We start from the raw sequence: 27,006 nt of genomic DNA on the forward strand, positions 1-27,006 counted from the left end.
GTTTATATATGTAATGATTTTCTGTTTCATTCCTTTATTTATAATCATATTATCTTTTTTCTTCCAGCTCCTAGTGCACCTATTTCTTTGTCTTCTGTTGATGTGCCACCTAGCAATTTACATGGTCCAAGAATAACCTTGTCCTGGAGTAAGCCTACAAAGCCAAATGGAGTTATTAGCAGTTACACTTTGTTTTACAGTCACGGTGGAGGTGCACCTAAAGGGATTCCTGGAATAGACAATGATACATTTAGACACACGGTTGATGTGTTGGGTGGAGTGACTTATCGTTTTCATGTCAGAGCTATGACCATTAAACCGGAGCTAATGGGACGATAACTGTAACCACCAAAGAATACAGTAAACTTTGCTTTCATATCTTTGAAATGACTTTTTATGAATGATTACATGTTAGAAGAACAAGGGTTACGATACAGCCATATTTGTACCATTGAAAGACGTATCTTTATATATTGTGTGAATTTAAAAGTACAGACAGTAGCTGGCCACCCAAAATAACTTAAGGGCTAATAACGTGTTGGAAATAATCGCAATTAGACTTTTTATTTGCTTTATAAATATATGTCTTACAGATTAAAGCAGGGAGTTTTCTCGTGATCATGATGTGCTTTTTGTACTTTTTTTAGAACCCAGTGTTGGCCCAGACTCTCTTTTTTCTTCTCAAGTGAACAAGACGACTTTAAATATTTCATGGGAACCCCTACAGAAAGAAATGAGTTACGGAAGAGTTACTTTGTATGAAGTCAAGGCCAACGTTTGGTGGACAGCACATTTTCACAACTGGTCTGCTCCCAGTAACATTACTGCTAATACCTCGGCAACTTTTGTTGTGTTGTTTGACCTGGTTTGTTATAAATATAATGTCTCTGTTCGAGCTTACACTGGAGCAGGGCCTGGGCCGTATAGCGAACCTCTGGTACTCGTAACATCAAGTGAGTTTAGTAATGGTCAGGATTTTATATCTACAATAGGATTGTCTGAAATGAGGTATTTATTAAGTCACAATCTTCCCAAGACTATCTTGTTTAAATTATTTTCAGGGCGATGAAGTTACAAGAGTAAGATTCAAAAAACAAGTTTTTAGGCGGGGGGCGACAGCTTAACACAGGTTCCATAGATTAGAGGCACCATCAAAAACGATACAAAACACAATGCCATAATTGATCACTTGCTGTATAGAATCTCGCCCAAAAATACTACGTGCTTTGATTGTGGGAAATGAACATGCATTAAAAACTACTTGAAAGATTATTCTCAAGTTTATTTGATTGGTTGGACTTTAAGCGACTGTGGAAGACAAATCAAACTAGCCTTTGGGACTTAGTAAAGGGTGACCTCGACCACTTCCTACAGGTGGCTACTAAATAGAGGTGAAAATTGCTGTGTTTAACGGTGCCACCTAATACAGGTTTGGCTGTATTTTAAACGTTTACTGGTTACGTTTATTATCTTCACGATTACAATCTTAAATTGTTGCACTAAAGTATTCTGCGAAAGCTCTCCATTCCTCTCGAAGGGTCTGATGTATTTGTTCCTTTTTTTTCAATGTTGTACCGAAGTAGCAGAAACACCAGAGGAATTTAGAGCAGTGGACTATGGAACAACCCACGTTACATTGACGTGGCAACATTCCGACAGAAAGGAGTCAGTTACCTATACTGTGAGTGGGGCTAAATTTATAGTTATGTTTTCTGTGTGGAAAATTAAGTTAGATTTGACCAATAAATATACTAAATATTTGTTTTACAATTTATGTGCATTCAATTCTCTTACTTCATTTTTTCTAGAAACTATGAATCTACCTTGACTTCAAAGGGAAGGTTTTGATGTATTTTCATCCACAACTATTTGCATCAATCAAAAATTCATTTCAAGTAGCAAAGTTTTCATGAACTAGTGGATTACCACAGGACCCAGGGTTTGCTTCAGATAATATATTTTGGTTCAGTTGTGTCCTAAGTTAATTTTTTTTTAATTTCATGTATTTTACCAAAAGGAATAAACTCAAGACTTCATAAAATTTGAAATGGAACAATCTGAGATCATCAGCTTCAGCATTTCTTTTACGAAATTCAAAAGCAATGACGTTTGAAGAACTTAACACAACGATGTTTAATCCTTGCTACTGCTTGATCTTATGGCACAGATAGGTAGTGATTTGTATTTAATGTGAATGTTAAGAAATGCTTCGTCTAAAGCTGTTGTTTTGCATCATGTAGGTGAATTACAATGGTACAAAGTTTTACGATAAAAGCTTCAAACATGTTGGCGCCAAAAAAACAAATTCAACAACGTCTACAGTGATAGGGTTATTTCCAGGCACTTCATACAAGTTTGAGGTTTATGGCTCCTCCGACTGTGGACAAACTGCAACCAAAAGTGTCTACATCACAACGCACATTACGGGTGAGTATGTAGATTTTTGTGATTAAACTCTTCGGTGAAAGAGGTAACCATGAAGATCAATTCCAATTGATATAAATCAATCCCAAGTAATTAATTGAGTTAGGAAATGGATTAATAATATTATCTATGGTCAATTCTGTCTGGCCTACACGTACACGTACCAAAGAGTGCAAGTCGTATAATGTTACAAAATATGTTTTCTTCTTTGTTAGCTCCTAATTCCCCACTACCACTTAACATGACCGATGTTGAGGTCTCTGAGACAGCTGTTGATATTTATCTGTGGCCTGTTGAACAAGAAAATGGCCCCATAAGGTAATCAAATAAAGAGTGTGACTTACACTTATAGGAGAGGAGGTTAGTTTACGAAGTAAGGCACATGATAGTAATTTGTGAAAGTGTAGTGTGACTTGACTCTTGACTTAACTCTGATGATGACTTCCGCGCAGGTTGTTGAAACGTCAGTCACCACCACCGACAACAGTCCTTCTCAGGACGACACTCACCCGGACGATCACACTACACTTTCACATGTTGCCTCCGGGTTCAAACCATTTACTGCATGATAGTAATTGTAATGAAACACATATCTAGAGTCTCAGGAGATTTGAATGGCTTTCATAGTATCGGTTTCATAGTTTTTAATTGCCGCCTCCAATGAGATGTCTTGAGTCAACGCTCTATAACTGTGGTAACTTTCTGCAAGGTCACAGAGCGAGAGATAACCTCTAGAGGTGTGAACTTTGTCTCCTATGTGAACCCAATTTTAGATTCATTAAGTCAAAAATAGGATGAATGTTAGATGTAAATGCATCTCGTTGTTTACCTTTCAGTGCTTACCAGGTCATTGTTCTGAAAGTCGTGAATGGTGTTGAAGACCTTCCAGGCGATTATGGTTCGCAACTGAAAGCTGCCAGTGATGCAAAGAAAGACAATTTGAACTTTTATATTGCTGCTGAGATAGAAAATCTACCAGTGATTGAAAAACCTTGGAAATTTACTGTTGGGGACGGTGAAAAAACGGCAAATTATAAAAATGAAATACTTGAAAGCGGAGAGAGTTACATTGTGTATGAAAGAGCTTTAACTAAAACCAAGGATGTAAGTAGACTAGTTATTTTAATTGGTTTTACTCGCTTTTGGCATCTCGACTATCTGACCCTTAACCTATAGAGAAAGCAGTCGTAGGTTAATAACTTGTGCAACTGGAACTACTGATTTTGTTTTAGGGGAAATCATGAAGAAATCGGATCTTGTAATGTAAGAAGTTATGAGTATACCACGAGACGGTCGTATTGTTTGTATCTTAAGGAGCCGTGATGTTTTACATTTTTGTGTATTTTTATAGGGGATTTTAGAAGGGAAAGTCAGCAAAGTTGCAAAAATAACAATCAGTCCAGGTATTGTGTATAAGTTATACGTTTGTTTGTTTGGAAAGGTGTTCTTAAGCATGATTCTGTCTGTTACAGTTCATTGTCTTTTCAATCCTGTAAGAGCAGCATAATGACTGAGGTGACCCCTACCAAGAGCCTGTAGATAGGCCTCTTGGATGCTACAGAAGTAACCACTTTAGAAAGATCTCCAAAGTGGTGATTTCCTTTACTTGGAAAGTGGCCACTTAAGGATTATTTTGATGGTGACTTCAGAACGCGTGTTCATTTTGCAACTTGTTCAAAGTGGTAATGGTTCAAGGGACCATTCAGGCTGCTTGAAAATCCATTATCCTATGGTCATTTCAACTGTCACTGAAACCCTTGAAATAACCGTTCATGACTTCCCATGGAAGCTACTTTACCGAATTCGTCGGATTCGTTAAAGTGGTCTTATCTTTTTTCGCAAGTTAATTACTTTTAACCACCTTCAAAGATTTCATAAGGAAAAAAGCTCCTTTGTCCCTTTCTCCTTCAATCTCTTCTTCTGCCTTATTGTGTTCTTTTATCATTCCTTCCTTTCTTTATTTTCATTTTCTGGAGGTTAGATAAGCAGGGAGGAGAGGGAGGGAAGTGATCTATGCAGAATCTTTTTTTCGGTGTGGGAGTTCTCATTTTTATTTTTCAGCGAACGAAAAAGCTACGAGACTCAATCAGGGAGGAAAATACAGAGATTTATCAAACAACACGATTTAATCATCCAGGTGAGCTGCAGTGTAGTTACTTAGAAATTACCGACTCTCAGAGATTACTTAATTGATTTTTTACTATGTTTTTCTGCTTTCAGTAAACCTCATTTGTCACGGTCAGAAATATTCACTAAAGGTTTTCTCTCATGTGATAGATATGTATGCTTCCACCTAATGAAAGTCTGATTTCACAACTCTTGGAGGCCTTGCAGTGTTACGAAGCAGTATGTTTTTTCGTTTTGTCCTCATTGATTTAACGTTATGAAATCTTCATTCTCTTAGAGTATCGTGTTTCATTGCCTTGGTTTGTTGTTGTTTTTGTTTGTTTGTGTTTTTAGTGTTTTGCAGAATTTTTTAACTCTTCTAAGTAGAGGAATTGACAGGAGTCCATTATGCAGGGTTATTCGTGTTCACTTTCTCTTGCCAAAGTCTACTTGTAAACCAACATTTAAGCACATTATCTGAATACCATCTGCAACAAATGGAGGTTCTGCTCCGCCTTTCGCGACATGAAGATTTTCCGCTGCTTCTCTTTCTCTCCTTGAGGTCCAATTTTCACTTCGCTCGGATTTATAACATTTATGGAGAACAAATCATTTAAGTCATCAGTTTGGCAAAGAATGAAAACGAGCTTGTACTAGCTACAGTAAACGTGGCGTTTCAGCTTCGTGTGTGACATCCTTTATAGAACTCTACCTTTGCCCTGTCCTATCTGACATTTTTTAGTATTTTGTTTTGTACTCCGTAGTTTCTTCTGAGCAGTCGAGACTTAAAATTGCTTTGCACTTTTACCTTAAATCAGATACAATGAATATATGATTATATTTTGAACTGCGGTTGTAGATACGTATGGCACGATCCTCGAAGTAGAGAGCGCTATTTATGCAATAGCGAAAATCAGAGCTGAAAAAAATCAGGCCTGTACGGGATTCGAACCACTGACCTCTGCGATACTAGAGCAGCGCTCTACCAATGAAAATGAGATAAATTTGGGAAGACTCTGTTATCCTCCAATAATTAGGTGTTCATTGTCACTTATGAAGTGTCAATTAAAAAAGAGTGAGAAGAAGTCTCGTACATTAAAAAAAAAAAAAAAAGAACTTTCTCAACTTTTCAAAACGATGATAGTTTCCTATGATTTTGGTCCCACCACCTGGGAAGATTGGAATAAATGATATGACCTGTACCAGAAGCTCCTTCACAACCACCTCCTCTGTTAATTGTCACTGTGAACTCTTCAACCATGAACCTGTATTTATTTCATTCTTAAACTATCCCCAAGGAAGCGCCAGTTCTTTAAACACCCAAATAGAGGGGCAGCACATCCCTACATTACACTTTTTCGATATACTGCAACGATAATTTTCTTGTGATAACATACTTTATTACTACATGTACTTATCTTCTGTGTCATTCTCTTAGTGAAAATCACATTTTTGTTCTTCCAGCTCCCAGTGCACCTCGGTTTTTGTGTTCTGTTGATGTGCCACCCAGCAATTTGCATGGCCCTCGAATAACATTGTCCTGGTGTAAACCTGCAGAACCAAATGGAGTTTTAAGGGGTTACACCTTGTTTTATAGTCACGGTGGAGTTGTAACAAGAGAGATTTCTGGTATAGACAAAGATGCATTGAATCACACAGTTGATGTGTTGGGTGGAGTGACTTATCAGTTTCATGTCAGAGCTGTGACTATTAAACCTGGACCAAATGGGACAACAACTGTAACTACCAAGGAATACAGTGAGTTCTTTACATTTACCGTTACGACATTTCGTCTGCACTTAAACACATTCACATGCATTACAATATTTAGTAGTGATTTGATCGTGGTGATCCTTGTCCATGTTCAAAAATGATTCGATTTTTAATTGCTTTTTTTTGTCTGTTTGATTTGATCTGTTTACCATGAAAAGTTGTATCTTGCACTACAGAAAGAACCGCAAGATACAATTTTTAATCCATATGTTTAGTCCATCAAAGCTCTGACATTTTTAAATGCAGTATAAATCTTGAATTACTGATAAACTCTACTTTTATCACAAGTTTAAGAGTTGATGTTTTAAGCAAGGCATAGTAACCTGGTTTTCTTAGCTGTTTTTCTCTCTTTTTCTTTGTTTGTTTTGTTTTGTTTTTTATTTTTACTCCGTCATCTTTAAATATCTGTTACAAGTTTTATTTATGAGTAATATTCTGAAAAATATTATTTTGTCATTCTGTTGACGCGTTGGTGTAGTCCAAGAGTAATTTTACTTGATAAAAGCTGTTTTTCGTATTTTTTAAATAGAGCCCAGTTGTGGACCAGAAGCGGTATCTTCTTCTGCAGTGAACTCCTCAGAAATGAATGTAACTTGGCTTGGACTGCCAAGAGAAGTAGCCCATAGTGATATCATAAGATATGAAGTTAGGCTCATTGTGCTGGAAAACTGTACAGGGATCCAGTCTGCCTATCATTCAACCATTAACACATCTACAACTTATGTTCTCGTCACTGGACTCTCTTGGTGTGCCAAGTACGAAGTGTCTGTTCGAGGCTACACTGCTGCGGGGCCTGGACCCTACAGTAGACCTGTAATGGTGCAGACATTGGGTAAGTAAGCCTGTGGGTAGATGTATTGAGGAGATTTGATCAGAGGGCGTTAAACAATAGGGTTGTAGCAACTTATGATATAAACGTATGGGAAACACAGGGAAATTACGTAACTTTTTGAGTGTGTGCTTAACAGGCACGTGTAACCTCACACGTTCTTGTACAGAGTAATATAAGGATTTCGTTAGATTTACTTGTCTAAACTGAGGGTAATGTTTTAATAGTAATCCTTCCGGAAGTTGTCCTAGAGAAAGTTCTAAGACATTGCAAAGGATCATGGATATTTGTATGGGCCATGCTTTCCGGTTGTCATGGCGGATGAATAGAGACTAGTTTCGTTTTATAGTTTAATCTGGGTTATTGTGCGGCCATCAAAGTGACATCGTTACTCTGAGCCTTCTTTCCCTTTTCCCCAGCTGAAGTGTGGTCTAAAGAAACACCATCTTCGCCTTCTCTTTTTGCGAATTTAAAAGAAGGAGGAATTTCAGCTAAAGTCACGCTTCCACGTTTTCCTGGAAATGCAAGGTATGATTGACTATATGTAGTTTTACGTTTACTTTGAGGGATATTTGCACAGGAGTAGGCTTTCGTCTTGCTAACGAATGGCAAAGGAAGGACTTTACACAGAAAGATGTGGCTCAGTGTTAGGGTTATTTTATCTTGTACTGTAATCATCGACATCCTGTGTATTGTCATGTGCCAAAATATAATGTAAAGTAAATGTAACTAACAAGTAACAATTGGCACCACGAGATACTGCTAACACTAGTAATATCCTGTAGTGTATCTTGCAGATTTTTTCAAGTTATCATCATTACAATTAGCTCAAACTATACTGGAGCTGTTAAACCACCGCAAAGATTTACAACACAAGACATGATGACGTATGAAGAAGCGCATAAATCTTCTTTTCCTGCGGCTTATGTCGCTTTTCAGTTTGGAGGAAACGATTTTGATAAAAATCAGGAATTTGTTATTGGAAACGGAGTGCAGTCCAGCGATAAAGAAAGGAGTAAGAGAAGTGGTGGTGATCAGTTTTATTACAACAAACCACTGCAGCTGAATACAAACTACAGAGTGTTCCTCAGGGCTTTCGTTTCCGAGGTATCCTAACAAACTTTTATCCTTAGGAAGGGATTTTCTATTCATTCAGTCAAAGAACTGAGTGAAAATTCTGACTCATCCACCTCTTCCAGGTCATCATCTCAGGTGTCTCAGGAACTTCCCTCTCCTGAACTATTAGTTTGCCGTTTTTTTACCTGCTTTTTGGGCTTAAAGAATGGAGTGCTATAACAGCAGCTTTTAGCAGGAGCTCTGAGTCACCGTGCTATAACCAAACACAGCACAAGGTTTCACAAGATGATTAGCTTTGTGATTGTATTTTGCAGACGGTGTGTGTCTCTAGTAACTTCGTAGCCATTGACACCAAAGGTATTGTTGTTAAGTGTTTGTGTGTTTTTGTATACTTTTTGCTTTGTCAGAGACATCTAGCATCTAGCAACCAAGTTTACCTCAATATTGTCTAATCTGTGAGTATTTTATTGATATAAGACTGCGATTCTGTGTTGGTTGTCTTCCTGTATTTGTGATGAAATTGAAGTTTTTCTATCAATTGAGGGGATTTTATGTTATTTTTAGTTGGGAAGAGAGAAGCTGCAAAGCCTTCATGCTGCTTTGTATCCTGCACTTTGTTAAGGAATAACTCTACTCCATCTTTATCAAAACTCAGGTAAACCTACCAACAAAGATCTCCCAAAAACAACCATTACAGCAATTGGCGAACTGGTAGTGTTGACCTGTGAGGTTAGTGGAGAAACTAAGGCTTCTGTAACCTGGACTAAAGATGGAGTTACTAGTATACCTCGCGCTCAGTTCGAGAACAACTACAAAATACTTATTATAAAAGATGTTGTTCCTGGTGACAGTGGTGTTTATGAATGTAAAGCAATAAACATGTTCGGAGACAGCCGCACAGCTACGACAGTCATTGTCGCTGGTAGGTAGAAACTTTGCTACATTTGCATTAAACATTGGGTAACAATGACAAGACTAAGTGTATTTTTTTATTTAGTTTTGTTTAGTTAAAGAATTTAATAACCTCTACCAAAATAAATAACCAAGTGTGGTTCTTCTAAGCGATACGATAATCACCTTTACTAGTCTCAACCTTACAGCCACTTATTAACAAGTCATTGAGGATTTAGTGTGTGTACTGAGTACTAACCAAATATTAGAAGTTTGTAATTGAACCAAAAGTAAGTCGTGGTAGTGTCCTCAAATATTTGTTTCACCCCAGCTCCGTTGGCGTGAGCATGGTTTTGTCTTATTTATTCATTTTTTGGTATCATTACGTTTTCTGTTTTTCTCACACAGTTCCACCCAGAATTATCGGAGAATTTTCCCCTTCCTCAGTGATATGTGAAAAGCAAAGTCCATGTTTTCTCTCATGTCAAGCAACAAGTCATATTCCTTTAAACTACTCCTGGACGAAAGATGGACAATTTCCAACCGGTGATAACATCAAATATATGAATAACAGCCTCATTGTCACGCCACAGGTTGGAGAAGATTATGGGGAGTATGTTTGTCACGTTACAAACGCCTTTGGCTCAATATTGTATGAAATCACCCTACTCGATAGTGAAGGTAGAAATTTTTTCTCACATTTCGAACGTGATCAAAATAATCGTTCAACAAGTTTTAAGTGCTTAGAACTTTCGAGTCCGGCTTAGAGTTTTTAGGATTCTAATTGGGGCTGTTTAGACAGTTTTGAACATGTCTGTGAATGTATCAAGAGCAACATTATGTAGCGGTGTATGTTGAAGTCGTTGTTCAGTGTGAAGTTACATTTTCTTTCTCCAGCTAGAAAATTGTTTTAGTGCACAATACAAGTCGATCATTCCGTATATCAAAATTGGCCTGTCAGGTTGAAACTAAGTCAAAACAGAGTTATATGCACCAACGTTGAGAGGGCTCAAGGCTAAAATATCTCTGTTTCCCGTAATGGTTGGTTCGAGACTTCTGGAGGTTATGTAAGTGATTTGATAGCGAGATTTCGAGTTAATAGGCATTCAAATTTCGGCGTACAATGAAGTACGACCAAGAGATGACACAACAGAAAGTTTGAAATTATATTTATGTTTCGTGCATTAAAAAACGTCCTATTTGATAGGATGAATCAACTTTAACAAAAACATCAATGTATTGAAACATAGTAACTAAGAAATTTTCAATGTTTGATGGCTGGTTCGAAAGTCGTTTGTTTTCTTTTACTAGATACAGAAAACATCTTACTTGCCATTGTCATCGCATTGTCTTGTATTGTGTTCGTGTTGCTCGTTATAATTTGTGGGCTGATATGGCAGCGGAGAGGAGCTGTTCCTAATAAAAGGATACAGAGCAAAGAAAAAATTGACTTCGATGGTGTCAAATCTTCACCTGATCAACAGTCAAGTGACGATCAAGCGTCAGACCCAGGTACATATATAGAACTCAAACCCAGGCCTTCGAACCAGGAGTTTCATGTTCCTTCTATGTACCAGTCGTTACAGGAAAAACCCGAAAACCCCGGATATTACAATATGGTGCTTCCTGAAGAAAATGGCGGGAAACAAAATGAAGAAGTGTATGAGGAAATATGATAATCCCAAAACTTATTTAGTATCTGTTTTGTTCAGATTATCAATCCTGTTTTATATGTTTTGCATGTATGATCTAACAGAGGACGACGAACAGATGACGTCACCATTGACAGCGTCTTACCTCTTTAATGTATAAGGCAATTGGATTCCATGTTGTCGTGAGCCTGTTCTGTGATACGTCACAGAAGGCGTCAAACTTTGTTATGAACGTCAGTGCCACTCTTTTGTCCTGACTGCATTTTGACGTCATCTGTGATCAAAAAACGGAAAAGACGCACTGCAACATCCAAACGGTACTTCGGTTCGTGACACGCTTCTTGTTCTAGTCTCGCTAAAAGAAGCGATAAGTAGTTGGGCAATGGAATGAACTCGTTTGAACTGTCCTCCTCCTTCATTCAAAATTCATTAAACTTTTCTTATATTTTACTTGTACCTTTTGCTTTTGATGTCTGTAAAATATACAGCTCGATCGTAACCTTTAGTTATAACCCTCGTATGAGGGATAAATTAGATTTATAACTCTGGGTGAGGTTCCCAAACTAAACGAAACCTCTCAACAGATAGTCTCCTTCGCAGCCGGTTTTTGGGCTCGTCACCCAACGGGGGAGGGAGCGTCGCGTGACGAGCCCAAACAACGGCTGCGAAGGAGACTACTTAACAGGCAATCACACATAACTTCGTCGACTTGGCTTGACGAATCCGTCTTATCAAATGTGAATTAATCTATTAGGGCGTTAGAGTCAGTGTTACGGCATGAAAATTTGAATTCCAGTAAAAGTGTGGTCTGAAGCACTTGTTAAAATAAGAGCCGTTAGATAGATGCAAAACTTCATAAAGTGATATCTCTTTCACTCATAAATTACCTTTTAAAGACTGAAGGTTCTATTTTCTTTTTTTGTCGTTTATTGGACATTACAAATGTTTTCGATCTATTTTCATGCACAATAAACTCTTTTCAACAGTAAGAACAATATGTTGCTTTGCTCTCTTTAAAGCAATTGAAAAAAGCTAGGTTACAGAATATTATTAGTGGGTGTATCTAGATGAGAGAATAGAAAATGATAGAGTATTTTCACTCCTTAAGATATTTTAGGTTCTAGATTATTTACAGATAGGAGAAGATGCTGGGAAAGATTGTTGCAAGGCAATAAAATCTAAATAGGTTCTAAATGTAAAGAAGCAACAGAATAGTTGTAGCTAGTATAATAAAATGTTTTCACGAAAACAAGTGTCTGATCGCGGTAGACTATCTCTTTTAAACCAGACATTCAACGCAAAACTGCATTTATTCAATATACAGTTTTAGCGCCAGGCTTATCGCAGAGCTTCAGTTGCTTAAATATTCACCTCCCATTTACTTGAACTGGGTTGTGCCCGCAACGCAGCTTGTAGCAAAATATCGTCGCGAGTTAGGATATATTGTCATCCTGTCATGTTCTTCATCCCTGATTTTTTACGATTGATTAGGTATCCTATTTTCCTAATTTTGGGACTTTGCATGCGCGCTAAACGCTAGTAGCACGGCTATGAGAAACCACGCATGAGACTCTAACTTGAACATTACAGTTTGTCGACATCACTGATAAGAACTTTCAACTTGTTGTGTGGAAATCCCTCGGCTGATAACTCTTCAAGACATTGCATCACTCTTGCAACCTAATAGTGCATTCTGTTCTTGCTATTAACATCACATTAAGTCGCGGATTACCTAACGCTTCGTCAATATGCAGATATCGATAACTATTCCATGCATTTGCTCAAGTTAGCAGCAAACACCCTAGGGCAAAAAAAAGACTCGACTAATCAGAACGCGCCCTTTAAGTTGTTTATGTTATAGATCGTACTTGAAAAACCCAAAAATATAAGTATTACTGCTACATCAATAGCATCAAAGGGTGAAACTCAAACTGCCGAACAAACCGAGAGAGAGTAGAGAGCTAAATGTACCATCACTTAAGAATTGACATAAACTGATTAACAACCACAGATTTACATGTATTGACGATATGTCTACAAATTACACAAAGACGAGCTTGAATAGTGGGAAACAAAGACATCTTTTGTCAGAAGAGCTTTCTGCTTAAATGGCCGCTCAAGCAAAACAATTGTGATGGCATACCCTGACAAACTCAGTCGAAGCATGGCGCAATTTAATCTCGAGCTTTACTTTCGTGTAACCTTCCTCGCTGTACTTCTTCCTCTGGCCTCAGGTGAGCACAGTATCATTTGAAATCCTCTTGTAACCTTTTTTTACTATCTCAATTTCTAAATTTAGCAGAAATGGTTGGATATATCTTTCACTTTTGATTGCTAAAGCCTAACACTTCCGCCGCAACCCATCGCAACTTAATCGGCATTGCAGACAGCATCAAAAACGGTATTTTCATTTCAATTTCTAAATTTAGAGGAATTGGTCGGACAGGTCTTTCACTTTTGAGCACTGAAGCCAAAATGCCAGGTATTCAAACGAAGTCTAACCTAAACAGCGGTTTTACCTTCAGTTAGCAACAGGCCTCGGGTATTTTATACGTGAGGGTTGACTCAGTGATTGAATAAATGTCCTTCGGTTGGTAGTTTGCGGCCCTCTTGTCACTGTTCACAAAAATAAATTTTCAGATAAAAGGTTCGGCTAAAATAAAGATAGTCTAGTACGCGGTTTTGTTAAACCACGGCTCAACTTTGTTAAATAATCGGCCCTACGACTTCCGCACACCATCGCAACTTCGTCACCGATACAGACAGCACCAATACCAAGAAGAAAGGAGAGCTACTCCGGGTTTCCCATATTTTTCATGAAAAGATCGTCTTACAACGAACGGGAAGATTAATAACCGTCATACTTTTGTAACTTGCCCATTGAAGAGGCAAAGACAAATTTACATAGGTCATTTTAAAATTCAAATCATTCAGCGAACAGAAACAGAGTCTGAAACAGTTATGTTTTAGTGAAGCTATCGGGAGGTAACATTTATTTCAATTTATAGTTAAAGCACTCTTGGAGAGTATTTTACCCGTACTGTTTACTCAGTAATTTTAGCTATTTTCATTACCCGGTACTATTTTGAGACAAAGCGAGTTCCAAAGATGTTCTATAGTTTTTTATCAAAAGATTATATGCTTAATGAAGTATGGATTAATTATGATGGATTATGCCAATTCCAGCATGAATAAGTTAACTCACTCATTACCTTTGGATCAGCCTGTACATATCTGCATTGCAGCTCCAAGAAAGGTAAAAAAAACCAAGTTATATAGTAAATAAACCCCTTCAGGCAGCCGGTAGGTCAATCAATCAATCAATCAATCAATCAATCAATCAATCATTTTATTTAGTAATGCAGGTTGTAAGGAAGGGGGGCAGCCATAAGGCTGATGTGGACCTACAACGAACTAATCAAATGTAAAACTAAAATAATTCATAAAGTCACCCTATGGTATTTAAATATTCAATATGAGTCATTGTAATAAAGTTCATTAGCAAACAAGTCACGAATTAATTCAAAAATTTACATGCAATGTAATAACACTTAAAAATATACAAAATCTCTGTCTTTCATAACAATCATAGGCGCTTCAAAAGAGAAGCTATTTATGTTCTGTGAGAGCTTACGTAAAATATTTTTAAAACTGTCTTTTTGAATGTTCACATTAAAATTTACCAGCCTAGCAATAAAATTCCAGATTACAGGTCCTCCGTATTGTGCTGATTCCTTTCCCACGTTGTAGTTCACTCTAGGGATTTCAACCTGTAACCCTCCTGTACGTGATGGTCTGTTGCGTAACTTCAAATTAAAAGGGGCATATAAGATTTTATCATTTAAAACATCGTGCATCAGAAGAAGGAGTCTTCTTTTATATATGTAAGAAATTGGCAACCAATTTAACTCTTCAAGACTTTTATCCTGGTGGATAACTCGTGCAACTCTTGCATGAATAGGGTTTAAGGATTCCATGATAGAATAATTGCAGTTTCCCCACACCACAATACCATACGATACCGCAGGTACAATAGATTTAAAGTAAATTTCCTCCAGCGCTTTCACAGGAAGCTTCTTCATTCTTTTTAATGCGCCCACTTTCTGTGCAAAAGATTTTTTTACATGGTTCACATGCAATGCCCATGTAAGCCTATTGTCAATGATTAATCCCAAACAAGTAGTGTTATTAACAACATTAATAAAATTATTTCCGAAGCATATTGGAGGAGCAGGACCAATGAAGCCCGATTTGCTAAGGATCATAACTTCAGACTTTACAGGATGAATACAAAGTTTGTTCATTGTACTCCAAAGCAGAAGTTGCTCGAGAATGTTATTTAATTGTGAGCAGACCTGATCAAAGTTCTTCCCCACACAATATAATGTTTGTATCATCTCCATACATGAACGAGTCTCCAGATGTAATAGCGTTAGGGAGGTCAGTGACGTAGATTGTATAAAGCCTTGGACCAAGGAGGGATCATTGGGGAACACCATATTTCACTTCATCCAAGTTAGAAGGGTGGTCATTTACCACAGTGTATTGAAATCTGTCTTTCAAATAATCCATCAGCCACTCAGGGAGATTCCCACTTAATCCAATAGCTTGGAGTTTTAATGACAAGATGTTGTGTGAGATGCTATCAAAAGCTTTCTTAAAGTCAATAAATATTGCACCCACAATCATACCTTTATCCATATTCATCCTCCAGGTATCTGTCATTTTTAGTAACATGCCTTCTGATGATAGTCCTTTTGTAAAGCCCCACTGTGACAGGACTTTTTAGAGAGGAGTTACTTAGGCGCTCATCAATTATATTACAGACCTGATGTTCCAGTAATTTACTTGGGATACACAGCAAGGATATAGGTCTATAGTTGGCAATGTCAATTCTATCTCCCTTTTTAAAGATAGGGGTAACCTTTGCTCTTTTCCATGAAATGGGAACAGTTCTTGTGATAAAGCTGCGCTTGAAGATATTTTCCAAGCCATTAATAATTGCAGGGCCGGCTAGAGAAATAATTGTACTTGATATACCAGCAGGGCCTGCTGCTTTGTTGCTTTTGATATTCTTAAGAGTTTTGAAAATATTTTCAGAATCCAGAACCAAAGAGTTGCAGGAAGATGCTGAGACTCTATAAATATATTGTATATCGGTTTGGTTTGGGATGTTAGGGAGGTTTTCTGCGACATCTCTGCCAACATTTACAAAATATTGGTTAAATAAGTCAGCCTTCATGTCATCATCTAAAACCTCCAAGCTGTAATCATCTTTGACTGGTCCAACTCCGGAGGACTTCTGGCTACCAGATATGCTATGTATAATTTTCCAGAACATACTTGAGTTATTGGCTTTATCAAACTTTTCCTTCCAATATTGAGTTTCTGCAGATCTTAATAAAGCAGTGACTTGATTTCGAGCGGATTTATATTCCTCCCAGTTTTGCTTGGTATTTAGCGTACCATCACAGAGTTTTAAGAGTTTATACCGCTTACTCATGGCTTTACGTATTTCACTGTTCATCCATGGGAGTGAATGCCGTCTAATTTTAACTAGGCGTTTTGCAACATGGCGATCAACAGCATCTTTAAACATTGTTTCCCAGGCCCATGTAATGTCGTCTATTTCATCAAAAATAGAACACATCCACCATGGTGCGGTTTCAAGGTCGTTCTGAAGAGATTTTGGGTCTTCCTTAACTCCTTTGAAGTTCTTGACGTATTTTATTACTGGAGGGGAATTGCGTGACTTTGCCAACTTAAATGAAATGTAAATAAATCTGTGGTGGGCGATGCAGAAATCGATAACACCAGCACTATTAACCTTTGGCATGTTGTTTGTGCAAATTAGATCTATGATTGTACTGGAATGTTCTGTTACTCTGGTGGGATTCTTAATAACATTTTTAAAATTAACGAGTTGCAGGACGTCTTTAAACTTTTTGCCTTTTCCAGAGTTGTCTAGCATATTCGAATTGAAGTCCCCGGTGATGATGACATTTTTTCTGCTCGCAGAGATTTTCTCAAGAATTGGAAGAAATTTATTGTAGAAACCCTCAGAATTTGGAGGACGATATATACAGCCAACAAGAAGTCTGAGATTTGACTTTGAGTTCCAGCCACGTTGCCTCGATGTCGCAATTATCATATTTTGCAATTGAAATACAATCTAAGGAATCTTTACAATTTACAACAATTTACAAGTTATCACTTATAGAGCGCTATTTACAATGACGGATCAACACTGCCTCTACTTAGCCTTGGGAGAGGTCGTCATTTGTCACTGCGGAATAGTCCTTTAGCCCCTGAAAGTGACCAGCATAAAATTTCTCCTCACAGTATCACACACAAATGAAACAAAACGAAAACTTAAACTCATGAGAATAAAGGAAATGATCGTTAACTGAAGAATCTTTGATTATTCAGCAAGTTTTCATTGTCAATGGTCTAGGAAATGTGTGAAAAAGAATATGGAGAAAATATATACTGATTTTGGAATGGAAGACATTTTCTACTCTGGTAGAGAAACAAGCTTCTTCTCAGTCTACATTTTCACATATATTGAATAATCGCAATATCTCCATGCAAAGTTCTTGACTTTCTCATCGTTTGAGTGAAAACGATTGCATTGGAAAACTCCCAAAGACACGTTCATATTTCAATTATATGTTCAAAACCTCAAAATACTCTGTCAGGATTGTAGAAAAATTTATGGATTATTACTACATGTAGGTGCCAAGCTCTTTTGAAAACCTTTCCTTTCCAAAGCATGGTAGGGAATGTGACAAAACGATTGAATACATTTGAGCCATTCGCTTCATTTATTAAATGCTAATGCATGTCCAAGCAACTCGTGAACATTCAGTCCAAACAGTCTCTTGAGGAATAAGGACGCCATGAATAGATCTGACTAAAAATTCATTCTCATCTTTTACAAACTTGACTTCTGAAGCCATTAAAACAACCTGGCAAAGAATCAAACTGAGGGTAAGTTTTAATGTAATACATATTAGTCATCAATTAAACAAGATTTAGTTGTCAAAAATATTTATTCATATCGTATTTAACTGAACTTTTATGCGCGCATATAAGGCTTTCCCTCATTTTATGTCTGCCTCAGATACGTGTCTTTCCCAATCTTACGGAAACAGTTCTATAAGCGGATTCATGCTGACATCATTGTTTACATTTTTGCTCATTTGCATACGGCTTTGCGTAAAGAGAGAAGCATGTTAGATACAAATTGACTTCAGGCAGCTAAAGAGCTAGAAAACCTTAGTACATGGTGAAATTTTTAGCTCTTTGGGTGTAATATTCAAGGAGAAATAGTCCATCAAAAACTGCAAAATTTCTAGGTGGTAAAAGCGCTAATGAGTTCATTCATTCTATGTAAAAGTTTGAGCTTTTAAACCCGTGTTGCACAAAAAGTATTCAATGCATCAGGCTCGTATTCATTGGCCGAGTTAATCGTACTTTGAACTTTCGATAATCAGAACTGATTTATTTTTAGCTCCATCAGAAACTGAATTGCTTATGCTAATGAGGCAAACATTGTAAACAAGGATTCCCCCATACATTTTACTTAGGAGGTCTTCGAGGGCAAACACAAAATTGCAATTATCCTTTTCCAGTATTCCGTTCAGTTTATGACTTGAAATCGCAATGAATCAATCGTTATTCATTTGAATTTTTCGAGCGAGCAGGGTGCGCGCAGGCCCGCGGCAGGGGAACTAAGCCCTTTGCTTCTGCCCTCGCGAGTCACGCTCATAGCCTACCTGGCGCTCAGTGTTCGTTGCGGTTAACGACATGCATCTGCGGCGATAATTTATCGAGCGTCGGACAGAAAGCTAATAGGTAACACTGTATTAACTAACTGGCTTCACACACTACAAATTTACAATTACCGTATTTCCTCTAATATGCGCCCACGCTTTGATAAGCGCCCTCCCACGGATAAGTGCTCACCCCCTTGTAGGACATGATTTCGAACAAGCAATCCGCCCTCCACTCCTTGTTTGTAGAAGCCTGTATCACCTAAGTGGCTTAGGCTTGTGGCTGATATAACGCGTGCTCTGATTGGCTAAGAGTGAGATTAGAGCGGGGCATTAAACAGTGGTAATTCCCACGGGCCGATTATGGATTATATAAATTAGAAAGAGCACAAAATGTCAAACTAGTACCGCAGCATTTCTTCTTAAAAATAGTTAAAAAACTTTACCTCTGATTTAAAGATAGAAATAGATAACTTAATGTTCGCGTAAAACACTCATAAGACGATATTTGCGTCTATTCTTAAAAATGTTCAAATAATTCGCCTCGCCTGGGCAGTTTCTTTTGGTAAACTATCCCATGCATCAATTATACGTAAGTTGCGGATGCAGAACTAAGTTTAAAACAGTGGTTAACTCTTAAAGGTCGAAAATCACCCACGAACGTAAAAATGCTTAAGGTGTTAAATTTAATTTTGCAGTCATTGCTCCAAGATTACGAGCGAGCAAGATCTTTCTGAAGCTCATCCACATCTTCCTTAGTATCTCTTAATACCCTGTACACCTTCATGTCATCTGCAAAGAGTTTTGTGTGTGATGAAATGTTTCTTGAGATATCATTAATATAAATGAGAAATAAAATAGGTCCCAACACAGTTCCCTGGGGTACACCGAACAAAACGGAGGTCCATGAACAGTAATGTCCCCGTAGAGCGACTCGCTGGCATCAATTTTCTAAGAAGCAACTAAGCCAAGACAAGAGTGGATCTCGGATACCATATGCGTGCATCTTTGTCATGAGATATCGAGTCGAAAGCTTTTAAAAGGTCTAAAAAGATGAAGTCAGTTGTCAATCCTTTGTTTCTATCACGGGCCCAATCGTGAAACCAAGATAGTAGTTGAGACAAACAAGATTTCCCTTTCAAAAATCCAGATTATTCTGGAATAAAAATCTCATTAGTTGTCCAAAAATGAACAAGATGCTCTCTCTCTATCATTTTACACACCACCAATGTTAGCGAGACAGGACGGTAGTTCTTGCGGACTTTCTTAGCACCTTTCTTATGTAAAGAGTAATATCAGCCAATTTCCAGCCATGACGCAGCATGCCCGACGTAAAGGACGCATTAAAAACGTCACTAAGTGTTGAAGCCAAAGTTCCAGTGCATTTCTTGAAAATCATGGGATAGCTGCTATCCGGACCAAGAGATTTATGAGGTTTAAATTAGCTTAGGATCTTGTTAACATCCTTAGGTGAACAGTGCAGAAGGCTAAGGCCCAAATCTTTGATAACTTGATCTAATGATGGAAAATTTTCAGAGTTTTCACTTGTAAAAGCTGATGCAAAGTATTCGTTCATGCACTCAGCGATGCCACTTTCGTTTGTTAGCATGTTGCCATTTTCTAGCTTCATGACATTTAGGTCACTAAATCCGTTACGCCTGGACTGCACAAAAGTCTAAAATAGCCTGTGTTCGCTTTTATCATGCAAAATATTTGCCAGGCTATCTAGGTACTCCCAGCAGGCCTTGTTGCATTGTTTAACTAATTGTATCATCATTTATAAATTAACTTCATCTGATTGAAAACTCGAAATTTACTACAAATTATGCAAAAACGAGCTTGAATAGCGAGGTAACCAAAACATCTTTTGTCGGACGAGCTTTCTGTTTCGAATGACCGATCACACTAAACAATCGTGCGGTATTTCGCAACATATTCAATCGAAACATGTCGCAAATTAATCTCGAGCTTTGTTTCCATATAGCTTTTCTCGCTGTACTTGTACATCTTGCCACAGGTGAGCACCGTGTCATTTGAAATCTAATGCTAAGGTTTACCTCTATTCTAATTAGAAATCTAATCATAAGGTTTACTTTTATTCTATCATTATTACTACATCTGGCGGGATTTGTTGAACATGTCTTTTCAGTTTTGAGTGCTAAAACCTAAGAGTTACGCTTACAGCACAACCTAATCGCCCATGCAGACAGCATCAATACCGAAAAGATAAAAGAGCTGCTCAGAGTTTCGCATTTTCTTAATGATGAGATTATCTAACAAGAAATGGGACAGTTAACGGAACATGAAGAAAAAGGTTACTAAAGTTAATTCAAAACTTTGAAGTATTCTATCAGCAAACAGACAGAGAGTCTGAAACCATTATATTTGTGTCAGGCAAAATGATATCCAAGCACCCTCGGATATCATTCTACTTGCACTATTAATTCTAAAAATGTTTCAGATTAATCTGGTATTTCACTAAGACAGGGCTAGGGTCAAAGAGAGTCGATTGTTTTTACTGTTGCTTTTTTTCATGAAAGAACTGTATGCTTAATGAAGGTGTGGATCAATTATTATTTATTATTCTGCTACAATGTCATATTACCTAATAAGGTCATGAGAACGTGCCAAATATGCCACGGTAATACACTGTGGAACGGGGTAAAATATGCAGCAACAAAATGGCCGCACTGAACGATCCAACTTTTTCTTTGGTTTCTTTTCGCTTAACTTGTAAAGAAACGACATTTCAAGCGCGACAGATTTTTGTGGCTATTGCCTCCTGTAGGAGGCTGACCAGCACTATATGTTACCAGTATATACTAAATGGAGGATAGCGTTGAAGGCGGGCACTGATTGGATACTAAAACTCAGCCTATCCTTTGCTATTCACCTCCGAGTGACTTGCCCCCAAATACTGTTTTTGTTACAGGTACAAAACAGTTAATTTACTCTTCTGTTTAACAATAGCCACCACCACCTCGTAAATAGTTGTTAACTATCTGACATGAACTTTTATCAGAGATAATTTATAAAGAGATTTAAGGCATCCATGTGCTTCTCAGATGCATCCAACCCATTATCTCTGTTACAATAATTATAATGAGTACGTTATAAAGCAAATGTAATTTTTTTTGTAGGAGCATGCGTTGATTTAGATCTTGGATTGGGAACTGAGACAATTCCAAATAGTGACATAACCTCTTCTTCTGAACAAAATGCCAACACTCCAGCCGAGCATGGTCGACTGAACTACACATTAGGATCATCATGGTGTGCAGGAACAAATGACACTAACCCATACCTAGAGATTGATCTAAAGTCACTTCATATCATCTGTGCTGTGTCTACTCAAGGGAATTCTCAAACAGATCAGTGGGTGAAGAACTACACACTTCAAATATCAACAGATGGGACACCTTGGGTAGACTACAAGGAAGGTGGACAAGTCAAGGTATATAGGAAATACAGTATGAGGCATAGCTGCTCAAAACAAATCAGTGTACATTTATAAAATTAATATAACATGGATTATTAAGTCTGACCATATAGAATATCTTACAGGTAAAATGATATCGAAATCTTGTCCTCAGAATTGTTGATCTTAATGGTATCTGCACTGTTTCTATTTTATACCTGCTATTCTCTCAATTTTCGGAAAAACGTTATTGATGACATATGACTATTTGTTTGCCTCAAGTTTCTGAGAGGAAATGCTGACAGGAACTCAGAGGTGAAGCATGTTGTTTACGGAGTATTAACAAGATATTTACGGTTCCTGCCACAAACACACCAGGGTGGTGTGTGTATGAGAACAGAAGTATTTGGAGTAAAACAAGAGCAAAGTGAGTTTGGAGCTTTTTAAATGCATTTTTCAAGTTTTCTGTTATTATATTATCATTATTATTATTATTATTATTATTATTATGGTAAACGAACTGGATGATCTTTTTCCGGGTTGTTTCCTCAGGGAGCGAGTCATAGCCCACGACCAGGGGTCCCTTAGGATTTTCTCTTTACTCTAGATATCTAATACCTTTCTCAAAATCCTCGCTGTTCCCAGTATTATCATGATTATTATTATTATTATTATTATTATTATTATTATTATTATCATTATTATTATTATTATTATTATTATCATATTATAAGGTAATCGAAGATACTCTTTTAAGCCTTCCTTTTCAGTCTATTTTGATGACCTATGCTTGTTAGTTAGATAAGTGACTAAATCAGACACCAAGCCACCAATAACAACCTGTTATTTCTATGCTCAATGTTGAGTTAATTGCCAATAAATACTTACCCAGGAAACTATATTTATATCAGAGGAGAAAACCTTCAAGAAAAGGGCTAAATTTCAATTCATTGTTGTACTTAATACTTCATTATGAACTTTCAAAAAATCTGACCGGGGTATCTTTAATTTGTGAACAGTCGTAATGTTTATAAGAGAGAGAATGCAACTTGAGGGCTATGAAGTATTGGGCAACTAACTTAAAGTGAGAGTTAATCTACGGATTTTGTTAAAGTTACCCGTTTGATCATTTCAATTAATTATCCAAATTTGTGTAGAGATACCCGTAGCCTATTCCCGTTCTTTACTTATATCTTACTTATAAAGGAACGAAAACAGCTCTGAAATATACATGAGTAGTTGATATAAGGCCGGTTCTGGCTCATTTTCGTTAAATTATCGTACTGTCACGATAATTTAATACAAAATCATCTTTTCGCATTATTTCATAATAATTCAAATTATTCATTCAAGCTTGTTCAGACCGACCTACAATGTCCTATTGCGAGTGTGTTCACTCTGTCTGGTAGAATGATTCGCTTGTCATCATCGGCGGACAGAGCGACTTTGTTAGTCTCCTCCATAAAAATCTCATGCTTTCGACTTCTGAGGATATTCATTTTCCGATGCTGTTTTCCACCATCAAACAGACATCTCTTATAGTCATCGAAGCTGATGGTACTCTCCACCACTCCTGTCTTCACTCCCTTACACTTCTTCTTCTCATCCCCCCCATCAAACATCTTGTAGCTGTAAAGCTTTGCCCTCAGACCGACAAAGTCTTCAATGATTTTTCCACCCGCCTCATCCTTGAACTTTCCAATAACTTTCTTGTTCACCCCAGTTGGTATCCCAGCAGAGTGCTCTTTCGGAATGTTGCTTGTGTCAAACAGACATTCCACATCATTAATTATGTCTTTGTAAAAATTCTCAGTCTGAATCTCATAGCAAAGACTGTCTGTATCAGTGAAGAGAAGCTTTGCTCTATTTCCATACTTGGATTTTAGGTAGTGGTAATGAAAGTCATACATCAGAGTCTTGCTGAGATCGAGGATACACATTCCGAGATAGAGAGGTTTGTTGAAGAGAATTTGCGTCTTTCTCATCTCAATCGCACAGAGACTCTCGGAGAAGATGGTGCAGTGTTTGAAGTTGACCTTATTTACCAACTTCTTCGCCTTCTCTTTTGAGTTGACAAGTCTCACATCAACTCGTTTCCGAATGTTTTCCATCGTCTTGCCATATACAGAGTTGTTCATGAGTTTGAAAAAGTCCTTCTCGAAATCGTTGTCAGCCTTAGCTCTCAACTCTGTATTCAAATCGATGTACTTCTTCATCCAAGGACTCTCTTTAAACCTGATGATGCGGTGAATCTTTCCAATCTCAATTCCAAGACTCATGTAAAGCTTCAAAGTCTTATGGTGAATGATGTACTTCTTTTTACCATTCAAGGTACAGACCAGCTTATGAACTTTGCCAATCAACAGATTTTCAGGAGCTAGGGGATAGTCGCTAAAGTGATCGTGCAGCTCTTCCTTGACAGGAAGCAGATCGACTTCGAGAATGCAGGGAAAATTCTTCCAATCTTTAAAGTCTTTCTCATCCACCCATTCAAAGCCATGGGTTGGTAGACTCTTGCTCATCGCCCAACCGTAGAGGTTGTTTGCGTCAAGATACGGGATAAACTTTGAAGGTTCGCTCTTGTCAAACTTCTCTCTCATATAACTATTGTTGGCTTTCGAGTATCTTGTTGTAACCATCCGAATCCCTCCATGAATACCTTTCTCAAACATATGCAACATATTTACATCGCTTAGCAGCTCAAGCTTTACCTCAGTCATCTTGAGACATGCATCCCAAGACAACCCAGGCGCTGTGTAGTACCAGCAGGGATCGAGGTCGTAGTTCTCCTTACAAAGCTTTCGAAAATTCTCAAAAACGTCGCAGAGAAGGAGAACATCACTTCGATTGTAGAGATTGTGATAATCTCGCATCGTTTTCATTCCGAAGGTTTTCCATACTCTCTGTGCATGAGTATATTCTTCTTCAGAGATACCACTACCACTGAGAACAGAGAAGAAAGCTTCAATCGGTGGAAGTTCAGTCTCATCAAGCTTGTTGATAGAGTTCAACCACTCATAAGGATAGACACCCTTTCTCTTCAACAGGTCAAGCTTCTCTCCATCAAAGTATCTTCCTGTATTCTCAAAAGAGTCAATCTTTTTGGTGAGGTTGTTGACAAGCTTGTCAAGACCAGAAGCCATGAATTTGAAGCTCAACTCTCTCTTGACAACAACGTCTTTTTCTTTCTCTTTGTCGAAAAACTTGTCAACTTCAATGCTCTTTGTGAAGCTGATGTATTTTTCTTCGTTGTTGGGAATGCAATTAATGTCACCTTCTGAAACGCCGAGATTTCTAATGAAGAGATGTGCGTCATAGTTTGCCAAGTTGTGAAAGACGACAGAAGTGAATTTCGGTCGTCGGAATCTCAGGTTGCAACTGTTATGCGCAGCTCCTCGAAATTCGCCGGTGTAATGGCAATGATCACGAACCTTCACATCTTCCATCTTGACATCTTCTCCGCATAACCAACAACACGTCGCATTTTCAAAGATTTCAGCATCGCTGTCTTCGAAGATCATCTCTTTTGCGGGATGGTTTTTGTATTTTGCCTTAACCTCCTCTTGAAGCATGTTAACAAATATCTGTGCAACATCTTCATCCTCCGACTTTGCTGTGTACTCAACCAGTTTCGAATATCTATCATCGAAAGAGCATTTAAAAAAGTAGCAAAAACTCACCGGGTTATGTTTCTGCTTCTTCTCGGTGTAACACTCTTCAGGATTCGGTTGAACGGTGTGCAAAGGTTTGATGATCGATTCAAAGTCAGCATAGATGACGAACGGCATGTCCATCTTCTTATAGTGGTTTTTGAAAGAGAGAAAAGTTCCCTCCTTTGGCATCTTTTCTCTCACAGCCTCATGATCTCGACAAAGTTCGCTGTGTGTCAACAAGTTTCTGAGAACCGAAATAATTAAGACATCTCCTACAGATAAACTTCTTATGTTCATTTTTCGATAGGTCACTCGATACGAGCCGACTCAAAGATTTGATGAGACAGTAATGCTTTTTCTCACCTTCATTACTAGTAATGAGAAGAAGATCAATGTGGATCTTGCTACTCTCGACCTTGCTCACTCTCAAGGGTTTGAGCCCACCTTCATACATGTAGACGTTGACAGCAAGACCTGGATTCAACGTTTCAAAGCGGTGAATTCTCTTCACCTCCATCGGAAACTTAATCCCATCCCACACAAGCTTCTTTGCCTGCTCTCTCAATGTCTTTGAGATACGCTCTTGGTTCTTTTTCACAGGATTCAACGCTCTCGTAACACACCATTTAAAACATTCACTATCCTCATTCCTCATGTTTATGATAGCCTTCTTATTTGCGAGATCTGGTGGTAGCTTAATGTATGAAGAACCTTTCAAAGGAGTGTATTCCACCGTGTGCAAATCCAAACCCTCAACCGAATGCACAACCCAACCGCTTCCCTCTCTTGTAAACTTAGCCAAACTCTCCATCATTTTGTCAACACATTTCTGATAAAGCTCTTATTGATCAGTCTCTTGAAAGACAATCTCTACGAAAGATTTAAAATACGCAAGCTTTAGCACAGTCTCACCCGTCGCAATGTCTGTCTTTGACATATTACACCTCAGAACGAGCTCCATCTTGATATTCTTCTGCGTTAACAGAAAGTTGATTACGGTCGGTTTTACAGCTTGAAAAAAATCTATCGGTCCACAACCTCCCACCCCATCAATCGTGTACTGCCTCGCAAACTTTTTCAATGAAGAGTTGCTCTCAACAAGTTTGAAACGGTGTTGGTCTCTTTTCTCGTAAAGCTTAGCGATATGCGTTTTGAAATCTTTCAACTTGTCATCAACCACAACTCTCGGAGCATCCATCTCCTTCAACCACTGACCCCAATCCTCCACCTCCCTCTTCCCCCAATCAACAGCCTTCTCGATCTTTTTCACAAGCTTTGCTGGCTTTGACGGTTTCAAGATTTTCTGCCCTTTTGGAATCTCATGTTTAGGAATCGGATCATCGAGCAGAGACCCTCCTGCTCTCTCCGAAACCTCTTTCTTATTGACAAAGATGTTTGGTCTTGACTG

General features: G+C 38.0%; 4 protein-coding genes across 8 annotated transcripts in view; 3 read left to right on the forward strand and 1 right to left on the reverse strand.

Annotated features, from left to right (window-relative positions):
- The window catches only part of LOC111323973 (protein sidekick-2), a 33,701-nt gene extending 21,697 nt beyond the window's left edge, over positions 1–12,004 (forward strand). The window contains exons 15-22 of the mRNA XM_088739146.1: positions 5,995–6,288; positions 6,833–7,135; positions 7,552–7,660; positions 7,930–8,239; positions 8,524–8,566; positions 8,865–9,131; positions 9,509–9,781; positions 10,412–12,004. Coding sequence (XP_088595272.1) covers positions 5,995–6,288; positions 6,833–7,135; positions 7,552–7,660; positions 7,930–8,239; positions 8,524–8,566; positions 8,865–9,131; positions 9,509–9,781; positions 10,412–10,776 — 1,964 coding nt within the window. The 3' untranslated portion in view covers positions 10,777–12,004. The remainder of the gene's footprint in view (positions 1–5,994; positions 6,289–6,832; positions 7,136–7,551; positions 7,661–7,929; positions 8,240–8,523; positions 8,567–8,864; positions 9,132–9,508; positions 9,782–10,411) is intronic.
- Positions 226–5,209, forward strand: LOC148719780 (tyrosine-protein phosphatase Lar-like). The gene is made up of 8 exons (XM_088737466.1): positions 226–360; positions 648–953; positions 1,581–1,681; positions 2,241–2,427; positions 2,640–2,742; positions 3,261–3,528; positions 3,776–4,561; positions 4,645–5,209. Exons 2-7 carry the CDS (start codon positions 734–736, stop codon positions 3,929–3,931), a joined length of 1,035 nt encoding a protein of 344 aa, XP_088593592.1. The 5' UTR covers positions 226–360; positions 648–733; the 3' UTR covers positions 3,932–4,561; positions 4,645–5,209.
- A 651-nt stretch (positions 12,005–12,655) lies between the features above and the next one.
- On the forward strand, positions 12,656–22,411 carry LOC148719781 (discoidin domain-containing receptor 2-like). Of its 5 annotated transcripts, XM_088737484.1 has the most exons (3): positions 12,674–12,986; positions 21,668–21,981; positions 22,228–22,411. In XM_088737484.1, the coding sequence occupies exons 1-3, from the start codon at positions 12,887–12,889 to the stop codon at positions 22,390–22,392; spliced, it is 579 nt and encodes a 192-aa protein (XP_088593610.1). In that variant the 5' UTR covers positions 12,674–12,886; the 3' UTR covers positions 22,393–22,411. The 5 variants fall into 5 exon arrangements, 1 of the variants encoding a protein (XP_088593610.1); XR_015992897.1 differs by lacking the exon at positions 22,228–22,411 and having other exon boundaries at positions 12,656–14,008; positions 21,668–21,763; XR_015992898.1 differs by lacking the exons at positions 21,668–21,981; positions 22,228–22,411 and adding an exon at positions 14,971–16,175 and having other exon boundaries at positions 12,656–14,008.
- Positions 22,412–23,303: 892 nt separating this feature from the next.
- LOC148719782 (uncharacterized) lies at positions 23,304–25,733 on the reverse strand. Its single transcript, XM_088739148.1, has one exon. It carries the CDS (start codon positions 25,731–25,733, stop codon positions 23,304–23,306), a length of 2,430 nt encoding a protein of 809 aa, XP_088595274.1.
- Between the last annotated feature and the right edge of the window lie 1,273 nt (positions 25,734–27,006).

Source organism: Stylophora pistillata, chromosome 11 (genome assembly GCF_964205215.1).
Source record: "Stylophora pistillata chromosome 11, jaStyPist1.2, whole genome shotgun sequence".
In the NCBI taxonomy this organism is placed as follows: Eukaryota; Metazoa; Cnidaria; class Anthozoa; order Scleractinia; family Pocilloporidae; genus Stylophora; species Stylophora pistillata.